General features: G+C 38.4%; 1 protein-coding gene across 1 annotated transcript in view; it reads left to right on the forward strand.

Annotated features, from left to right (window-relative positions):
- Positions 1 to 19,182, forward strand: part of LOC119744582 (polypeptide N-acetylgalactosaminyltransferase 2-like) — a 92,188-nt gene extending 73,006 nt beyond the window's left edge. The window contains exons 11-14 of the mRNA XM_038220578.1: positions 2,519 to 2,602; positions 10,027 to 10,153; positions 11,221 to 11,340; positions 12,182 to 19,182. Of these exons, the coding sequence (XP_038076506.1) occupies positions 2,519 to 2,602; positions 10,027 to 10,153; positions 11,221 to 11,340; positions 12,182 to 12,343 (493 nt within the window). The 3' untranslated portion in view covers positions 12,344 to 19,182. The remainder of the gene's footprint in view (positions 1 to 2,518; positions 2,603 to 10,026; positions 10,154 to 11,220; positions 11,341 to 12,181) is intronic.
- Positions 19,183 to 20,115: the final 933 nt, after the last annotated feature.

Genomic DNA, 20,115 nt, shown 5'->3' on the forward strand with positions numbered 1-20,115 from the left:
ATTGCTTATGGGATATTACTTACAGCAATTGTGCTATTTTCTTCCCGCAAATGTCATGTTGCTTTGTCTCAGTACAAAATAGGAAGAATTGATTCCATTCAATAAGTAAGCCTGTTTCAATATATATTCATGTAACCGTCCCAGCAAAAGCTCATGCTTAGTTGTATGAGATTTGGCAAAAAATAATTATGCTTTTAAAGAGAAAGAAGGAACCTGTTGACATTATGTATTGCATAAACATAAAATAGTTTGATTGGGGATACAATGTATATTGGTAATGTCTGATTGCAATCTCATGGAGTTACAAAACACAAATTGTTGCTAAGCACAGAAGATACTGCTAAGCAGTAAGCAAAATTGGGTTACCAGCCAATATCCTATGTGCTGCATATTGCTCTTGACTGGTACTGGCCTTTTCTTATGCTTAAAAACAAATTTGTTAAGCAGTATTTTCTGCTCAGCTACCCATTGGAATTTTGCCATGGTCACAGGTAAGAGATTCAAGAGGCTTCGTCCTCCCCCCCCCCCCCCCAAAAAAGGGGACCGAATTAACGGAAATTCTTTAAGTGTTAGTCCTAGTCAAGGTAATATCAGGCTTGGAATTCAACATACATGTACCTTGCATATTTCTACTCAAAAATGTCAATTTGGCCTTAAGCTTACCAATGAATGTTTTCAGTTGCATTTCTAATTTAATTACCAATTAAATTTGCAATAATGTAAAATTTGACATTTGAGGTCACACACTCCTTGGTTATCCAAAAAAAATTAATTGACAGACCTTTTAGAAGCCAAGGTCCTTTAATAATGAACTGCAAAAAAAAACCCAGCTGAGTTATAATTTGGATAAGTAACAAGTCACGATTGATGGAACTGAACAATCTCTGCGTTTACAATTTTTTCATAAAATGTGTACATGTGCATACTGTACACATAAAGCAGATTTCAACCAACAGCAAATTGTCTACACAACAGTTAATGGTTTATAAGAGTAAGTTTACAGATGCAGCGTGTGACAGATGTCTGTTGTGAGTTGTTGAGGTTCTGAAAAGAACCGGGTGATACAGTACTCAGCGTTTCGGATGGGAGGGCCTAAAATGCTCTGCTTATCGTCTGGAGACTTTGACTATCCGTATAAATCAAATGTAAATTATTTTAGGGAAAAATGTTTATAAATTGATTGAAAGATGAGACTTATATCTGATCAGCCTCCTAAACCATTGCTTCATTGCTATTTCAGAAATTGCTCAGAAAAATAGTGGTATTATGAATTTTTTTTAAATTTTCAATTTGTGGTCGGCTTCCCAGACCACTCACAGTGGCTTAAATTTTCCCCACAAACAATCCAATGATCTCACAGTCTGCCAACTCCAGATATGCGGCGCTTGCGGTTCGACTTCAAAAATAGCCCCCGATAAATTGACTTCAAAATAACCCCAGCAGTATATTATCAAGGCTAGGATAGGACACTGCACCTATCCGAGTCAGTTTTTTTTATGAAGTTGTCTGCTGGAGAACTGGCAGGGAGTCCATCATTTTTCCACGACCTTTGAACTTGTACGTGGATATGTCGAGTGCCGTCAGAAATATTGGGTTAGAATAACACCCAAATAACAGACCGCCCGTCCGCATTTTGATTTGCCATTTTTCTCATTTAGAAGTCAATGGCTTGTGTGTAATTGTAGAGTTTTGTTAAAGGTATTTAAACAACATTTGTTTTTGCTGTAATTTTGAGAAATGGATGGATTTGGGGGCTAGTATTTTATATAAGATATAGTTACACTGACCTGTTTAAAAGTTTCGTGTTCATAAATGCTGGAAAAAGCAAGAAAGAAAATGCTGTTCTTGTAGTATGGGTCCCCGACCCTACTTTAGACGAAATGGAGCAATTTATAGACGTCAGGGAATTGTCAGGTCAGGGAACCAGACTACATGTAGCTGGCTTGCACCCGTTCATGGATGTGTAATCGGTTGCAAACAAAATGTGGTTTCAAATTTGGTAAATTGGGGACAGTATTTGAAAAAAAGTCATATTTTTCGAATGATGGTCAGCCGGTATGAAAATTCCACTTTTCTTGGAAATGACAGCACACCAGGTGCCATAATTTCATAGGATGCTTTTATAGACTGTTATTCACGTACAGTCCAGTAAGGCATTTCATAATAATTTGGTGCTTTTGTTTTTTGATGATTGCAGATATAATATATTACCTTCAAGTTTGCCAACCAAGTATTGGTCTATTTTGTTTTCTTTTTAACAAAACTGTTGGAACTAGGAAATCTGCTTTTGAACTGATGGAGGAAGTGTGGATGACATGCATTAGTTTTTGCATTTTTTTGAATTTGCATTGACACTTTTTTTGTGTTTCCACACAAAATACAAGATAAAAGTGCAATAAAGACCAATGAATTTTTTTTTAAAGTCCCTGCTTCGAAAACTTGTTTCAGAGTATCTGTGTGAATAGTTATTGTAAACAGGTTTTTTTTAATTACAAGATGTTTCTCTTTCTGTTCACAGTATAAAGTCTCGAGTAGAACTGCGGGAAAAATTACAATGCAAGCCCTTCAGCTGGTATCTAGACAATGTTTATCCAGAGTTAAGGTAAGAGTTCAATTCAATATTACATTTATTTCCATACTGAAACAATAACATAACAGAAAGCAAAATACAATATTCTGGAGGCACAATCCTAATAAGCCAAGGCTTGTAGCGGAGTGCCTTTAGAAGAGAAAACAAAGACATGAAATAATCAAATAGTTAGTTAATTATAAGTCAAAGACAAACATAAACAAGAGGACAAAATGATCTGACCAGAAATAAATTAAGAAAAATGACTGGAAAAAAAACCCGTAAAACTGCAAGAGAGGTGACAACACTGGAGAACAAACCAAAGGAAAACAACCAAACTATGCAACATATTGGGAAATAAGATACTCTTTGAAAGAGTTCTTAAAGAGTGGCCACTTTTTTTATGTCCACCATTGAAACGAGACTACTTTCTGCCGAAAAGAGTTACTGTGGCAACAGTTGCCATGCTACTACTTGATATCCTTCGTTATTCATGTCACTTTCATTTTAATCCTTTGACATGTTTGAGTGAATTAAACTTAGAGTACTGGTGTTTGAACAGTAGAGCCTTCCAGCCCAAAATCACTCCAGTATCGTAATCAGCAGCATAGCCAGGGTTCTCATCCTAGGGGAGGGGGGGGGGCATGGGGGAGGGGCGCCAACAACATTCATCTGTGCTGAAAGGTAGACAGGTTTTCTTCACCGGACACCCGACCTCCGTACCTGGCCACAGGGGGGCGCAACATTTTATTGGGGGGGGGGGGCATGCTGCCCCCAAGCCCACAGTCGTCCCCCCCCCCCCCCCCCCCACTACGCTGCTGATTGTAATCCCTTTCACTTCTGTTGTTTTTTGTTCCTAGTTTCCTCACCTCTTAAAGTGAGCATGCTTTTTATCTATGAGGTGTTCAAATGAATGTTATTGTTCTGTTCAATTCGATTCAATTCAATGACATTAATTTCCATCTAAACCAAGGTAAAAGAACCATGAGAACAATAGGTTATTATGTTAAGATGGAGGCATGATTATACAAAGCCTTATAGGGGCATGCCTTACATAAATGCAAAACTGAAAAATAATTCTGATAATTTCAAAGAAATTAAAGAAAGACCAACAAACCAATGGATGAGTACAAACGATACACAAACAATAATCAAGGATGGACTGACAAACAAACACACAACAGGGGTCAAAGATATTACATAATAATGAGACTAGATAAATACTACGAGGAAAGAAAGAACATGTTAATGTGTTTGGTAAATATTTTCTTCAGGTTTCCAATGCCCAGGTTGATTGTCAACTACAAGACGTTAATATTTACTAGGCCATTACTATTTCAGGGGTGTAACCTTGAGCTTTTGATCTTGGCTGTTCCCTCTGCAGGGGGTAGGGCATGCTAATAAAAAAAAGAGTAGGGTTTGCAAAATAGCTGCATATTATTGATGAAGGTCACTGCAAACTCATCCAGATATGTACCATCCTAGTGAGGGAGGCATACTTTAAAAAGAAATGTCAAGGAAATGCATGTTATTACATGCTGTCAGAGTTGTTTTAGAAGTGAACTCTAATTTCTGTGGATGACAAGTTACAATAGGGCAGCAGTTACAAAGATTGAACCATAGTCCAATCTTTACTTCACTCTTTCTTTGGTTTTATTTACTTCTATAATGGCACTCGAAATGAAAAAAAACTTAAAAGGTTAGGAAACCTTGGACTAACAAGTTGTTTTGCAAAAAAGTTTTAAGAAGGATCAGACAAATACCTGAAAGAGTTGCATGATCTCTCAAACTTGTAGACAGCTTGAATGTCTGAATCCAGTGACATTGCTATGTTAGTTGGTCATGGCCATCACATGAACAACCCGAGACCTTGATTGAGTACCATTAGTTTTGTCTGTGTGCAGTCCAAGCATGATTCATAACATTGGAGTAATACACCATGGGCATGGACTGTTTTGCTTTGAGGATTGACTGTGGTGAAAACCAAGGTCATCAATCGCTTCTCAAAAGTGGGGTGGGAGGGGGGGGTGTGATCAGAAGTAATGCGAGCCCGGAGCCCTAACAGCGTGGGGTTCGGGAACATTTTGGATTCTAGACGCTCTGTTGTGCGATCTGATGCAATTTCTGACCACTTTAACCAATTTTTGTGAGCAAAAGATCATCATGGACACATTTTCGAGTTTGGAGTCATTGAATCAGCTATCCTGAGTATAGAATCAAAGGTACGCTACAATTTTTATTCGGGGATGAATAAAGTTGGGGGGGGGACAAACGATATGATATCATCACACCCCCCCCCCCCCCCCCCACTTTAAAAAGTGAGGGGGACTTGTCCCTCCCGTCCCCCACCGATTGACGCCCATGGTGAAAACAGTCAACAGTGTACAATGCACAGGGTCTGAACTTCGTTTTCCCCAATTTATAAGCATACATGTGAATCATAATATGTGCAATTCCATCGCAAAGTGGACACATCTGAAAAGGTGAAAATCTATGAAATCTTCAGAACTACAGGCATCACAACCTCAAACTTGGTATCAAATTAAAAGGGGACAACAAGACCTTTCATCTGAGTGGTGTCAGTGAGATGGAATTTGGTCCAAAGCAGGTTTTTTTTGGGGGGGGGGGGGCTAAAATGATGGATTTTAAGTGGTCATTTTGGCATCTTGTTTTTACATGCAACTTGAAAGTGTTATTGTGAGTTTTTGTTATTAAGGCAGAGAGAAAGGTTCATAATCTATGCCAAAAAAATCTTATTTGGTTTGATCATAAGTTTCTTTTATGTTTTAACTTGTACCAAAGATGGGCGGACAAAACTGTTACCGTAACGCGAGGTGCCGAAATACATCCCTGTAGAGATTTCATGATTGATTAACTGATAAAAAGTGTTACGGTAGCATCTGACCTACATGTATACCCTAATAATGTAAGGGCACTAGAAAGATTCTTCCAACATTGCACGGTATGAGGACATTTTCAAATGCAAGGGATTTCAAGGTTTTTTCACATCCTTTTTTTTTTTTGTAACTCAAGTTACCGATAAAAAACTTTATTGCCAAACCAGCAGAAGTATATTTTGTTGGCCCTTTTTCATACTTAAGTCACTCCATTTCAAGGGATCTTCTGTAAGAAACATCCACCTCAATAGACCTTTATCATGCTGCCACCATTTCAGTCATGTTCCCTGTATCCAACAACAGTACTGAATGATAATGTTTTTGTGCAAAAAGGAACCAGACTATTTTTCCTTCCAACCTTGCTTTGGTTGATTCGAATGGGAAAAATCCAAATGGCCGCAGCATGATAATGGTCTATACTTTGGCTCCATAGAATAACAGCACAGAGTTGACAGAAGACCCTTTCCAAATGTAACGTGAGTTACCCTGGAATTGCCCGTATTGCCATTTCAGATTCTGATAAATTCGAAGCCTGGCGGACGGCTTTATGGCTATTAACCCAAATGCATATGAACCCTGACCTTTTTCTCATGTTAAAACTGTATCACAACCCCATCTCTCAACATATAATTCCAGGCCACCCTCAAACCCCCCCCCCCCCCCCCACCAAAAAAGAAGAAAATCCCTAAATTGATATAAACCATTACGTCTTTGCCAATTCCCCCGAGGAAACATGGATTAAATCTTCTCTAATAACATGTCTAGATGTCCGAAGAAAACAAAGGGGAACTAATTTAAGGAAAGATGCCAGTAGCTCCGGCTGAATTAATTGGGAAAGGGGAGAAGACTTGGGGGTGTCAGGGGACTCGTTGGTTGGTGCCAGGGTATGGCTCGGGTGGACGGGGACAGTTAGTGAGAGTGGTAGGTGCTGATAGATTGAAAACGGGAACATGTATTTGCAAGAAAATTAACACAGATGAAGAAAAATATTATTTTGATAGGTAGAGTTGTTTTTTGTGCTTGTTTGCTCTCCCTTGGCCTAATTTTGTGTGGCATTTGTCCATGAAATTGGAATAAAGAGAGTCTGCTTAGATCAAAATGTCAGACCATCTCAAGTTTTGACTTCAGTGAAGGGGGGGGGGGAGGGGAAGACATGTAAACTGGAAAGACTCACCAATTTTTTTAAAATATGTTTAGGATGCAACTGTGTCTATAAATTGATTAATGTCTGATGACGTTGCTTGAAACTGAAGGAAACGAACAGAATTGTTCAATTAAAACGTTTTTGATTCTTGCTTCTGAAAACGGTGAAAACTTTTTATTAAATTCCTTATCTGCTTAAAGCAATTTCCATCTCCTGAAAAAAATCTAACAATAAGTCAGTCTGTCAATAAATCAGTCAGTGATACATTTAAGTAAAACCCTCCCTCGCTAGCTGACAAATTCAGCTACACGAGCACAGCAGTCAAAATCAAGCAACTGTTTTTAACAGTTAAGAATCCCCTTGTTAATTTGATATAGCCATGCTTTGACTGGAGGTGATTGATATGCCAGCTGAACCAACCAGTTACCTCTTTTGTCTGTTGATGGAATTTGCCTAGACACAGGGTTTATACAAATGTGATCTGACTGTTTTTAGTCTGTGTACAAATGCATGGCAGGGGAAGTGGAAGAAATGTGTCACTGTCTTTGACTGAACAAACAATAAGAGGGTATCAACTAAAGCAAACAAATGTTTGAAATATAAAAAAAAAACTAATTAAAGTAAGCAAGCACGCTAGCAAGTAAATTAGTTGAAATTGACTATGAAATGATGAACACAAACAAGCAATAAGTCGTTTCCGTCATTTAAATTCCACCCGACACATCACAAATATACACTGTAGAGCTCGTGGCAAGCCATTATTAATTTCTGCATTTTTTTTTTCTCAGTTGTTCTGAAAGAGCCAGGTGGCAGAAAGTCGTTGAACACGGTCACGTGACTCGTATGCAAAGTGATCGAGTCACACCTTTTCTTTGCCAATGGGAGGCGAGGGGTTTTGAGCAGGAATAATACTTGACGGCCTCTTGCCTGCCCTCCCCCCCCCCCTTTTTCTTCCCTTCACCTTAAATGCTCCAGCCTTGGTGTGAGAAACGTGTTACCTGTGGTTTCCTTGTCAATAATTGAGGAGCTAGATGCCAGCTTCACAGCTGGGTCCTTTTAACTTGTAGCCAGGATGCGCCAAAATTTTGACAGGGAGATGCACTCAAAAATTCAGCAACCACACAGTTGCTGTGCCTGAGACAAATGTAATGAATTATTACTTAACCAGAACATGGAACCACAGTTGTATTTTTTATTCATTCTTTAATTTTTTATGTGTGTGAATGTGAGTATGTAAACACTGGCAATCGTGGACTTGGGACAAAAGGGTTAGGGGCAGGGCACAAATAATATGTCCGCATTGACCGAACAACCGGGATTGAAATTTGTGTACGAAACAAATGAGAGCTGTTGCTAAAAAGTTATAAGTACAAATAAAGGGATGAGGATTAGGGACAATAGGGGTCCATGATTGTCAATGTTTACAAAGATTGGGGGGGGGGGTGTCAGGATTGTTCTTGCAAGATAGTTCGGGGAAGAAGCTTTGGCAAAAAAAAATGGTTTGGAAGAACCTGAGCAGTGATCCTGGTCATGAGAATAGGCAAAACAAAGACAGGATTATATTTCAGTTCATTAATCATTCTCAATTTGGTTATAGTTTCTGTTAATCAAATTGCTGAGTTATTTTAGGACCATTAGTACATGTGTCAATACACAATTTTGCCAACTCGGAAAATTGCTTTATATATTTAACCAATCATTCACTCACTTTTTTTCTCAGGGATGTTCATCTTAACTTGAAATGTTCAAATACATCTATCCTTGACTTGTATTTATACTACTTCCTTGTGAAAGAGTTTCTTGGAATTGGGGATTTTTGCTTGAGATTTTGTTTGTGCTTTCTCTTACACACTTGGAAAGGAAGCCTTCATTTTCAAAAAATGGTTTTCAATTTATCAAACCATTATAAAATTGTAACTGAATAACTGACAGTGATCAGTCAAAGAAGAATCCCCCAAAATTCATTACAGGCCAACATTAAACGCTTCCAAAAATTATTCTAAAAGTACCCTCACATTGTGTTTAAGAAAACTTTATTCAGTTGGTAAAGTTTGTTTATTTTTTATTTCGAGAACACTTTGACTGCACTGCAAAACACAGACAGAAAGATGTGTGGATACAGTCGGCGCTTACCGAAACACTCTCTTTTCTTGACGAGTCTCATAACTCCCAGATGAATAGAAGGGAAAGGTTTGGCCTGCCTCAAAGCACCCTACGGACAGCGCCACGATCGTGTGTTGATTTTCACAGCTGGCACAACTGACGCACGCATATACATGTACGCCACACTGGTCGTGGTGAATGACTCTGTGTGTGTGCGTGCGTAATCAATATGAAACAAGACTTGAATCATTTACTTTGATGTGGTTCCTGCATCCCTGCATAAGGCGCTCGTGGAGTCTCTTTTCTTTTTAAATTAATAAATTGTTTCGGCGGAGGGTATCTCTCGGCGGGGAGTTGAATAATTCAAGACAGATACAGCCTGTTTAATAAAAAGGCTGTGCAGTGTGCCATAAGGACATGGAATAAACGCAATGGACTTAAATGAACCTGCCCTTCTTTTAATTGCTAACAATTTTTACAAAAGTTATTTTTTTCTACCTCCACATTTGCAAGACATCTACATGTATGGTTTTTGTAAAGCAAACATGCATTGGGAAGTTGATATTGAGCCACTATTTTTTAGTGGCCTTCGGTTCTATTTTATGTCTTCTTTGTTTACATTGGTATTTTTTGTTGACTAAAAGGCATAATGGTCAATTCTTAGTTTAAAATTGTACCGAATATCAACCGTGAAACCTTTTCAAAGCTTGGTACAGAATATGGACGTAGTTTCGTTATTTTCGATGGAATTTGTAACTTAAAGCCCATTTTGAAGTTATCAGAAAAAAATGGTTAAATAATCAGCTTTTGTGAGCTTTTGCTAGTCGACAGTTGCTAAGGTGATTCATAGTAGCAATAATCGTTCCGTTACCAGGAGTATGGGTCAGATTGGGAGAGTCAGGATGGCTTAGTGCTGCGTTCCTTGCTTTTCCATTTCTGCGACCAAGGTTCGATTCTCTACTTGATCATCATGTAGGTTAGAGTTTTCAATCCCTACCTGATTTTGTCAATTTACACCCTGGAATATCAGAGTAGGGTTTCCTCCCATCTCTAAAAAGTGCTCTCTCTATGCTTTTATCGGGCTTCCAAGCTACAGTGCCTGTAAATTTTGAGGAACCACCGCCGTCATTTACCTGAAAGAATTCAAATAAATAAACAATAAAAGTTATATTATTATTCTTTTGTCCAACAGAATAGCAGACAAGTAGGATTTGGTCTTTGGTGCATTGCAGCGTAGGACCACCTCTTTCGTTTACCTGAATGAATTTAAATAATGAAACAAAAGTTATGTTTCAATATTTTTTGTTCAACAGAATACCAGACAAGCAGGATTTGGCCTTTGGTGCGCTACAGCAAGGGTCAATGTGTATGGACACGCTAGGCCATACAGAAGACGGCGTTCTAGGAATGTATGAGTGTCACAACAGTGGTGGAAATCAGGTTAGTAGATAAAAACAAAAAACGCGTTATCGGAGGTCACCTAATAAACCACAAAATAAAATGGACTCGGTTTTATGCTTAATCTGTTTAAAGGCCTGTTCAGTCTTTGCGCATATGCAAATTAATAAGTAAATGTCACAAAATATTTGCTGCGAAATTTGCCTGAGTGGAAATACGTTGATTTTTTTGCGAAACTGCGTAGTGAACGGTTGGTGAGACGTGACATATTTGTGTTTATGGGTGCTTTTGCACCAATTATGAGCGGTCTTTGGGTTTGAGCTAAAAAAAATGAGCGGGATTGGTATCTTGACTTCCGTAAATCTCTTCAGGCGCATGACTGAGTTATTCAGCCCAACATTCGTAGTCTTTCAATTTGTCAGTTTGAAAACAAACTGAAGAAACCAATTATTATCAAAATCCAATAATTCAATTTTTCGTAAATAGCACTTAGCTGCGCCCACCTTTTATTTGTGTAAATTTGTCGCAGTGCCTATGACAGAGTTTTGCCGAGCTTCAGTGGTCACCTGATCAAAACTGGTTATCTCATTAATCAATGGACACTGTTTGATTGACGGGTAGGAAGGGTTCATGGTAGTTTCTGCGTTTGAAGATCTGGTGTGCTTTATTTAACCCTTTAGTCACTATTGGCTCCGTGCGCCAACAAAAGAGGGCGCCCGTTTACTTAGCAACGACGTCCCATGGGCGGGACACATACATTTCGCTGGTTGACTCGCGCGCACCATTCCTTGTGTATGACGCACGTACACCAGGGGATTTGTACTATGTACACGCAGTGGCGCTTCACGGCAAAATATTGCAGTCAGGCAAGATGGCGTCGGTCGGTCACCCCCAACTGTACTTTCTTTGCCGGTGAGGGGGTACTTGTGAACGGAACGGATAGTGCCCATAACCACCTTGCTTTTACTCACTGTAGCGCCCGAAACCACCAGAGCAAGCTGTGGTTTTATTGATTCTTTGGTGATTAAACACAATGTAACACAATGTAGTACAAATGCTAATGGGTTAACTATCTTGAATCCTTCTGGTGTTTTCTCCCAATGTTTCAGGAGTTCTCCTTCACCAAAGAGAAGGTGATTAAGCACACAGACCTGTGCTTGACGGCATCAGACAGCACGTCAGGCTCAACAGTGTTATTAAGAAGCTGCAAAGGTTATCATAGTTACCAGGTAAAAACCAATATGGCAAGCTTTCCTTTAACCTTAACTCCCTAGGCCTTTTTGCTAGGATGAAGCCTCAATCCTGCAAAATCCTCCAATTGGCCTCATGGAAAAATAGCATAGCCTCAATCCTGCAAATTCCTCCGTTATTTCTTAAATATGGTCAGTGGAGAGGTGACCACTGCCTGAATCCTGCAAAATCCTGCGGCAGTGACTGTCAATATGTTGAGGCTTGGCCAGTGACATCCTGGAGCAGTACGGAGGATTTCAAGCATAATCCAGGCCTATATTTATGCATGGCTGAGCAAAAACAACACAAGGTCCGGCCCAAGACCTTGACAAAGTGCATCCTACGAAATCAGTAACACACTTTTGCCATTTAACCTCAATCCTCCAAATTCCTCCACTTTGGCAAAGAGGTTTTTGAAGGATTCAGGGCTGTTAAGGTTAAAAGAGCAATTTCTCAAGTTATGGGCTCCGCGCGGAAACATGAGAGGGCGCTTTTTGACCACTTTCAAGAGCCCCTAGCGCTTACGGGTTTGTACATATAAATTGCGAAGTACACATGACTGATCTTATTCTGAATGTGCACAAAGCCAAGTGTCTTTGTGCAAACATGAGGTGTCATAGGCAATGTTATTATTTTTATGTTATTAGGCTGTTTAAACATTTTGGAAAATTCGCCCATAAGGAGAGACATTTCTGATTGAGTTTTTCTTTACAATTTGTCTTGGCTGTAGCATAGATTGCCGTCAGAATTTGAAGTTCTTATGTGAGGCTGCCCATTTACAAATGTGTGACTAGAAATATAGTTTTGACAAATTTCTTCATGTTTACGTTTCCGCTTCAGAAATGGGAACAAGCCGAAAGCAACCGCATTTTCAAACTTCAAGGCACCAACCTGTGCTTAGACAGTAAAGACGTCAAAACGATAGGTCTGACGATCCACACGTGTGAAAGGCGAGTCATAACACAGCAGTGGAAATTCTCCATGGGCAACCTGAGACACTGACGGTAGCTGACCGTCCCTGTGTGTGGGTGCTTTTGTGTGTGTGTTTGTGTTATTAACCGTCTGTTCGATAAGGGAATATTCTTGGCCTTTTGCCAGCATCTCACAGTGTTGAAGTCGGTGTAGTAGTCCAGTCCATCGCAAGTCGTCGCGAGTACGTCACTAGTCCTCCAGTCTCAATTCAAGTTACAAACTATTTCAAAAGCAGTCCTATGTAATTGTTTATCGATCTGTGCTCGCGACTGAACTTATGAAAGGACTTGTGATTTACTTTTGACCACATTTGTGGTGGACTTGTGATGGACTCAAATACAACAATGCATGACAACAAGTTCATCACGAGTCCATCATAAGTCCGATCACAAGCAAATCACAAGAAAATCACAAGCAAATCACAAGTCCAGTCACAAGTAACAGGATAAACAGTAACAACAGAATGCCTTTTGTCACAGTTCATTTAAAAAGCTTGTGACTGGACGGCTTGTGATGGACTTGTGAGGGTTTGTTTTGGACTCATCTACCGCAACGACCTCAGTGATTATGCAGTCGGGTGCCAGACTTAAGGTTTGGTTGTATGTATTGTGAATAAGTATGAGGGTCTGGTACCAAGACATGCTCATTAAAGCCTGGTGATGCACTGCCACATTTTGCGTTGACAGTACCAATGTATAAATCGTCAAATATTCTCTCGTTTACCCCACATCGAAGAAGGGAAATATTTTATCAAAAATTTAAGCAAATGCAAAACAGGAGATTTTAGTGTTTCAGTCAAAGCATAATGGTACCAGTGTTCCATTGAACCTTGCAAACTTAACCAACTACATGCTGCTAAAACTTTTGATGAAACAAAATCTAATATATGTCACCCGGTTGTTTATACATTGACTTAAAAGAATCAGGGATAAAACCCATCTTACGATTCTTTAGAATAACAAACCAAGCCTGAGAATATTCCCTGTTGAAATTTTTAGATTAAAAAAAAAAATTTTAAATTGAAAAAAAAAAGAAATTAAAAATGAAGAGTACTTTTTGGAAAAGTGTGTACGATTTGATGGCCAAGCCATTGTTTTCAAAATGACAAATTTCAAGAGGAGTGCAGTGTGCTCAATCTTTTTCTACGTCAGCACTTCATTGTTTTGCAAATAGTTTGGAAGATCGCCACAAGCGAAAATAAAATCTGAACTTTAATTAGGCGTTTCTTGCATAGTCAATCTAGGTGTTCAGTTTATTAGCTATAATTGCTTGAGGCATGTATAAATTCCAACTCACAGTGGCCAAAGAGATTAGTTTTACACTAAAACAATGTGTTGCTTTGTCAACATTTATTCAGTTTTTTTTAAAGCCCAATCTAAACAGTACTTTGGGTGATTGCATGGAATCAAATACAAACAGAGATTTGATTGTGTTGCAAATCTGAAAGAATGTTTTTTTTGGGGGTCAATTTTTGGGTTACCAAATCTGGATGAACCGTACACTTCAGGGGCATGTACATGTATAGGCCTTTATCATGCTGCCACCATTTCAGTCATGTTCCCTGTATCCAATATCGGTACTGAATGTTAATGTTTTTTGTGCAAAAAGGAACCAGACTATTTTTCCTTCCAGCCTCGCTTTGGTTACGTTGATTTGAATGGGGAAAAAAACAAGATGGCTGCAACATGACATTAATCTATTAGGACTCTCAGTTGAGCATTAGTCACATAGATTCTCCTGCCCCAGTCTCGTATGGGTGGGGCCTAAAAAGGGATAATCAAGCAATATCAAAGGGGGGGGGGAGTGTGTGGAGGCATCTACTCCCCCACCCACCCCATTTGATCAGCCTGTAACACTCTTTGATCTGCCAGGGGGCCAAGGAACCTCATGTCAATTGACGGTCTCGATCTTCCCCCCCCCCCCCCCTCCTCAAGATGTTATTCTGATGGAATTATGTTTTTGAGCCTTTTATTGCTTAAGGCAAGAAGTCATGATCATTTTTCTTCTGTCATTTCCAAGTAGGCTGACCAAAGAAGAACATGTAGTTATAGTTGTGAATTTTGTTATCAAGATGTACAAAAGTTGATTTGAGTTTTGTTTTTTAAAGGGTGCAATTAATTGAAAAAACGTAGTAAATGCTTTTTTCCCCCCTGTTTTTTCCATTTACATCTCTGTCAATTTTCCTCTCTTACTTGCTCATCGAGTTTGGAGTGGTTTGGAAATCCAACTATTTTTGCTGAAGAAAGGATACTTGTCATAAAAGTGGCAAAACTACTAAGACTAGAAGGTATTTCAACACAATTGCCTGTGGATGCTTTTTGGAATTTTCCCAAAATCTTGGGAATTTTCCTGAAATCGTAGGAATTCGGACCAAGACTTGGGAAAGGTTTTCCAAGTCTTTGGATTGAGAAGAGTTTCTGCATGCGTACAATGCTTTTTGCAGCAGTTTTGCGAGCCCTATGTTAAAAGAGTGTACTCTTGCATTGCAAAAAAGGGCAGTGCAGCAAAAATCATCTTGACTGTCTTGGGAAATCTTTGGAAATACTGCAGTCAATATCTTGGATTTTCAAATTTGGTGAGTGGCCATATCAGACATTGTCTAAAGGCTTATACAGCGGCTAAAAGCTCATACAGCAAGCCCAAGTTTTGTGCACATACAGGCTTTGACCTGTGCAAACCTTATATGTTTGTATTTGCCATCTTTATCAATAAAGTGCACTTTAAACTTGGCACGTGTGAATCATGGACATCTTTTAGAAACAAAAAACTAGACCTGACATTCGCCTGATTTTTCTGACCATAAATTTGAACTCTCATGGTGGGCGCATGAATGAGCAAGAGAATGGTCGCACGACGTGTGTTATTTATGATAACAATGAGCCTTCGCCGTAACATGGCAGTTATAGAAGGCACAGTTTTCTGGTCAGAAACCCACAGCGTAAAAAAAAGGCTTGACAGGTATAGGTTCTTTTAAAAGATGTCTGTGGTGTCAATCAACCCAAGGCGCCCCCAATAGTTTCTAATTGGACAGGTGTTAAATGGTGACCTTAAAAAAAAGATGAGATCATCTCGCAGGATACGTTGTTGGTTTCTTACAATCCTCCTCTTTTTTCCCCTACGCTATTCTTTACAGGGAGAGCAGTGTAATTGTAGACTTCAAAGTTTTTAAATGCCTTGCCAATTTTCCAAAAAAAAAATTAAAAAAATTATAATAAAACAAAATTGTAAATTGATATATAATTTTAAAATCAGTAATCATCAGTAGTTTTTAATCAGTGGGAGAAAGATGATGTCTGATTTATGAAGGTGCAAATTTTTATATCTTAGTATTGAGGGCTACAAATAACTTAAAATGCTCCACCAATTTATTCATCCAATTTCTAATAAGAAGGTTTCTCTTTATAAATTTTATTTAATTTTAGTTAAGATGTGATTTTTGTTGGAAGAGTCTTGAACTGAGAATCTACAACCCTCTTCTATGTATTTGTTTAAATTTTTCTTTTAAATTATGTTATCTGAGTATTTTCTCTTTATTTTAATGTTCTTCAACCTAAATATGATAGGATTTAGTAGCGTCTGATATATGAAATATAGATGGCACTTTCTATATCGTCATTTTGGTCACTCCCAAAAAGCTGCATTGCACAGTTTAATATGTACTTATCGCATGAAGTTAAGATGTGATCATTTTATTGAGCAGTATTGGTGCACACACAAAAAAAGGCAAGATGTCCACTGATGCAATCGTACACGATACAGTACAATTTTTGTTGAGTACCGGCTTTTACCGGAATGAGTTTCTAATTCCAATGCACTCCTTAATGCAGTCGTCCTCCAAGAGTGATTATGAATAGCAAACCACCTACACAACAAATGAAGAAAAATCATTTGAAGTCATTCTTAATGATACTTGTAAATTACAAAGTACCAAGGTAACAGGGACAGGAAAAATGTCACACTTTGGACCCTAAATTTATAGAACGATCCACGACCACATCATGCTTGTTAATATCTGGCGAAATAAAATAGTTGCACAGGTTTGTCTTCAGTTAGGGGCAAGAAAGCCCGATCATCATGATTGTACATATGTGTTATATGAAGCATATGTCACATGAATGGTAAAAGATATGTGGCATCGTGCAGACTTTTCTACCAAGGTGACTGTTATAAATCTGCATATACACTTTGTCGGCAGATAGAGATTAAAACAATTTTGAACCCAGATCTCATCAGGGAAATATGAATTAATCGGCCGTAAAGGTATCCGTCCATTTTGTGGTGATTTTAACACACCGGTAATTCAGGCACATCTAAACTGGTCATTTTTCCTCTATGCAGGCTCGGACTAATTATCATAAGTGGTGTCATATGTACTCAGTTTATGCTAATTTGAAATGCCAACATGGGTACGGTATACATATATAAGGCAGAACAATGACAAATTAGTAGAATATGTGTAATAATTGTGAATTTTAATGTACAAAATTCTCTACATGTCATTTATTGCCATCTTGCAATTGCTCATGCATGTTAAACATCTGTGCTCAACAAACTGGGCGTGGACGCTAGTAAAAAGGTTTTCATTTTTTTCCCTTTTAATATACAAGGCGATTTTTGCTTCACAAAATTATTCAAGTCAAGATATTGTAAGTGAAATCAGCTGGATTATGAGTTGAACCTGTTTCAGACTCGAGTTGCAGAGTTGCGCCGAACCAAATTATTCCAAAGTTTTCACTTTAAGAACTGGAAAAGTTAACTTTTGAAACAGTAAAGAACTACTTCCTCTAAAGATCAACTGTTGAAGTCGTTCAGAACGACTCCAAGAGTGTCTTGGTTCTCTAGTCAATGGGAAATTAATACATAAGGTTCGCCTGTCTTAAAGTCGATTTGAGTCGGCTTGAGTCATCTCTAATGCTTTTTGGTTCGGCAGGATTCTTGAATGTCAATCTGAAACGGATGTTAAGGACTCCGTGCACGAGTACTCCCTCAATGATTATAAAGAGAGAGTAGGGAAGGACCACTGACATCACAATGGGACGAAAAGACACTAGTACGCATTGGCGCCGTACACCAACCGCTAGCGTGGGAACGCTTCAGGTTTATGCACATTTAATTAAGAAGTTATTTGTGAGCACTTGATGTCATCTGTGCCTGAACCAATAGACTTTTGTGCGTGCACGCAGTGAGTTCCTAAAAATGTAATCTCTGCAGCGTTCAAAAAGCACCATCTGCTGTTCGTGCACGAAGTCCTTACTGCTCAACAGCAAATCTTGTTGAGTATGTACAGGGTGGTCCCCCCTCCCCCCAAAAAAAGTTTACACGTTTTCAAATGCAGATTTCTTGGAATGTTTCAAGGTATTCCTAAACTACAGCATCTTCATGGTATATGGTGAACACGGCGCTGGAAATAAAGCCTAAATTAAGAAATGGCGATGGTTTAAAGATGGTCAAAAACCAGTTTGTCCACATGCAAGTCTATGAGATATGGTCAACACAATACCACTGCATGCACAAAGAACTGCATTAATTGTAATTTGGTCTACATGACTGCCATAGACGCGAACAAACTAGTTTTTGACCATTCTTCTGTAAATAGCCACTATTTCCTACTAAATTGAGCTTTATTTTCAACGCCGTTTTCACCATATACAACAAGATCTTGTAGTTTTAAGCAATATCTTAAACAATTTCAACAAGTCTCTTCAATTACAAGAAAACTGCCTCTGAAAAGTGTAATCTTTTTTTCCCCTGCTCTTGCCAATTGCTGCTTTCAGCTGCCCTACAAACACGCCGTAGAATGACTCATGTTTTCTTTTCACCAAGTCTGTTGTGCACACATTTGAAATGTGCATCAGGCATTTGTAAGAGACAGACACTCAAATAATGTACATAAACCAGTCCCAAGTTCTTGTAAAGGTAATTTGTCACACCATAATTGCAATGATGACACTTTTGTAAAGAACATCATTACATCTGCATAGTTCACTGCACATAACAATTCATGTATGTCGATATTTATCCTAAATTGGGTTTTTGAGTTGGTCAGTATCCCCCATTTTTTGTTCCTTTACATTACTGAAGCATGGATGACTGAAATCTCGTTACAACCCCTGGTCCTTTTCACAACCACACTTTCATTTTAAAACTTGGTCACTGCAAAATTCTCCCAAGTTTAACCCCTAACAATTCAAAGCATCAGATCACTTTCGCTTTCATTCGTTATCAAAACACCCTCTCACAGTTATATAAATACTGTACTCAGTGTTTTTGGGAACCATACTCACACAATGTTGTTTTTTAGTTGGTTGTGCATTTTGTGAATATCACATATCGTCAGATGGATGTTTTGGCTGTTGATTGAGACTTAAACCTGCAGAGGAGTCATGCAGAGGAGTCAACCGTACTCGGAAATGTTGAGAAACGTTTTGTATTCATGATATCACAAAGAGACCCCATAAAGATATGTATTGGAATGTGTTTGTAATAAAACATTTTAGGCCTTAAAAATGTTTTTCATGTTTTCTTAAGTAAATCAATTTCCTTATCAGTACAGGTTTCTTTACAACTCAAAAGACTGACAATTGATGGGCCGAAATTATTTGAACTGATCTTTCTGTGTACACAGAGGCTCAAGTTAAATGTATTGATACGCCTATCTACTATAGCCTGTATTGTTTCTTAAAATCTGGTGTTTTACTTTATTTGTGCCATTGTAAAATAAGCGCAAATATTTATGTAGGTCTAATAATAACATGTGGGTGTGTCACTGAAAGTGTGTAATTGATGACTAAAGAGAAATGTTCCCGAATATTTTTTCAAAGAAATATATAAAATTGATTAAAATGATGAAATAAAAATCTGAAGAAAAAAAAATCACCAAATGTGTGTGTTGTTACTCTAGACGTCACAATATTAATTGATTTCTGATGAAAAGTATATTGATTAGAAATATTTCATAGACCTTGTGCATTGAGGCGGAGTTAGAGGGCAGTGGTTTTTGTATCGCTTGGATGGGCATGAGTCAACCTTTGTGCATTCATTGTTACTAAATTAACATAACAAAGAAGCCCTCTGGGGTACCTGCTATGCATAAGGTCTAAATCAAAGTATTATTGTCAAGAAAATTTATTTTAGTTCAATCCGCACAGATTAGGGTCAGGGTGACCGTTTTAGCCGATTTTTGGCTAACTTTGACATATTTTTTGTTTTAAAAAAAATAGTTTGACAGAAAATTTGACAATGGATTTTTTTGGCAGATTTCTGGCAGAATTCTGCAAACATGGTTCTTTGACAGAAAAACATAGCAAATTTGGGGGAAAAAATGGTACATTTGTTTAAAAATGCTTCAACTTTTCAAACAAATCCTTGCATGTTAATGGGACAGGTTGGCTGGTGTGGGTGCTGAGGTTCACTGGGAACCGGACTTCGTCGTGAAGCAACTGCGTTTTGCCTGAAATTTACGCAATAATTTCATAACATCTTTATGTGACTATACATTGTTTATAATAATTTGAACCTTAATTAAGGCAATACTGCAACATCTGCATGTGATTTTAAGTGTTTATAGTGTATTTCAAGTAATTCTGGGGAATTTGGCGGATTTTTGATAAATCTGACAGATTTTCAAGTGAAGTACATTTAGCAGAATTTGGCAATGACGTTACAGTCACCCTTTTTTAGGGCAGGCATGTTCCCCAATACCGATGTTCCCCGAAATCCTTAAGATTAGGGTTAGGGTTAGGGTTAAAGGGTATGGGATTTTGGGGAACATATTGGGGAACATAGGTATGCACCCCACCCAT

The sequence above is a fragment of the Patiria miniata genome, unplaced genomic scaffold, assembly GCF_015706575.1.
Source record: "Patiria miniata isolate m_02_andy unplaced genomic scaffold, ASM1570657v1 HiC_scaffold_7, whole genome shotgun sequence".
NCBI classification, from domain to species: Eukaryota; Metazoa; Echinodermata; class Asteroidea; order Valvatida; family Asterinidae; genus Patiria; species Patiria miniata.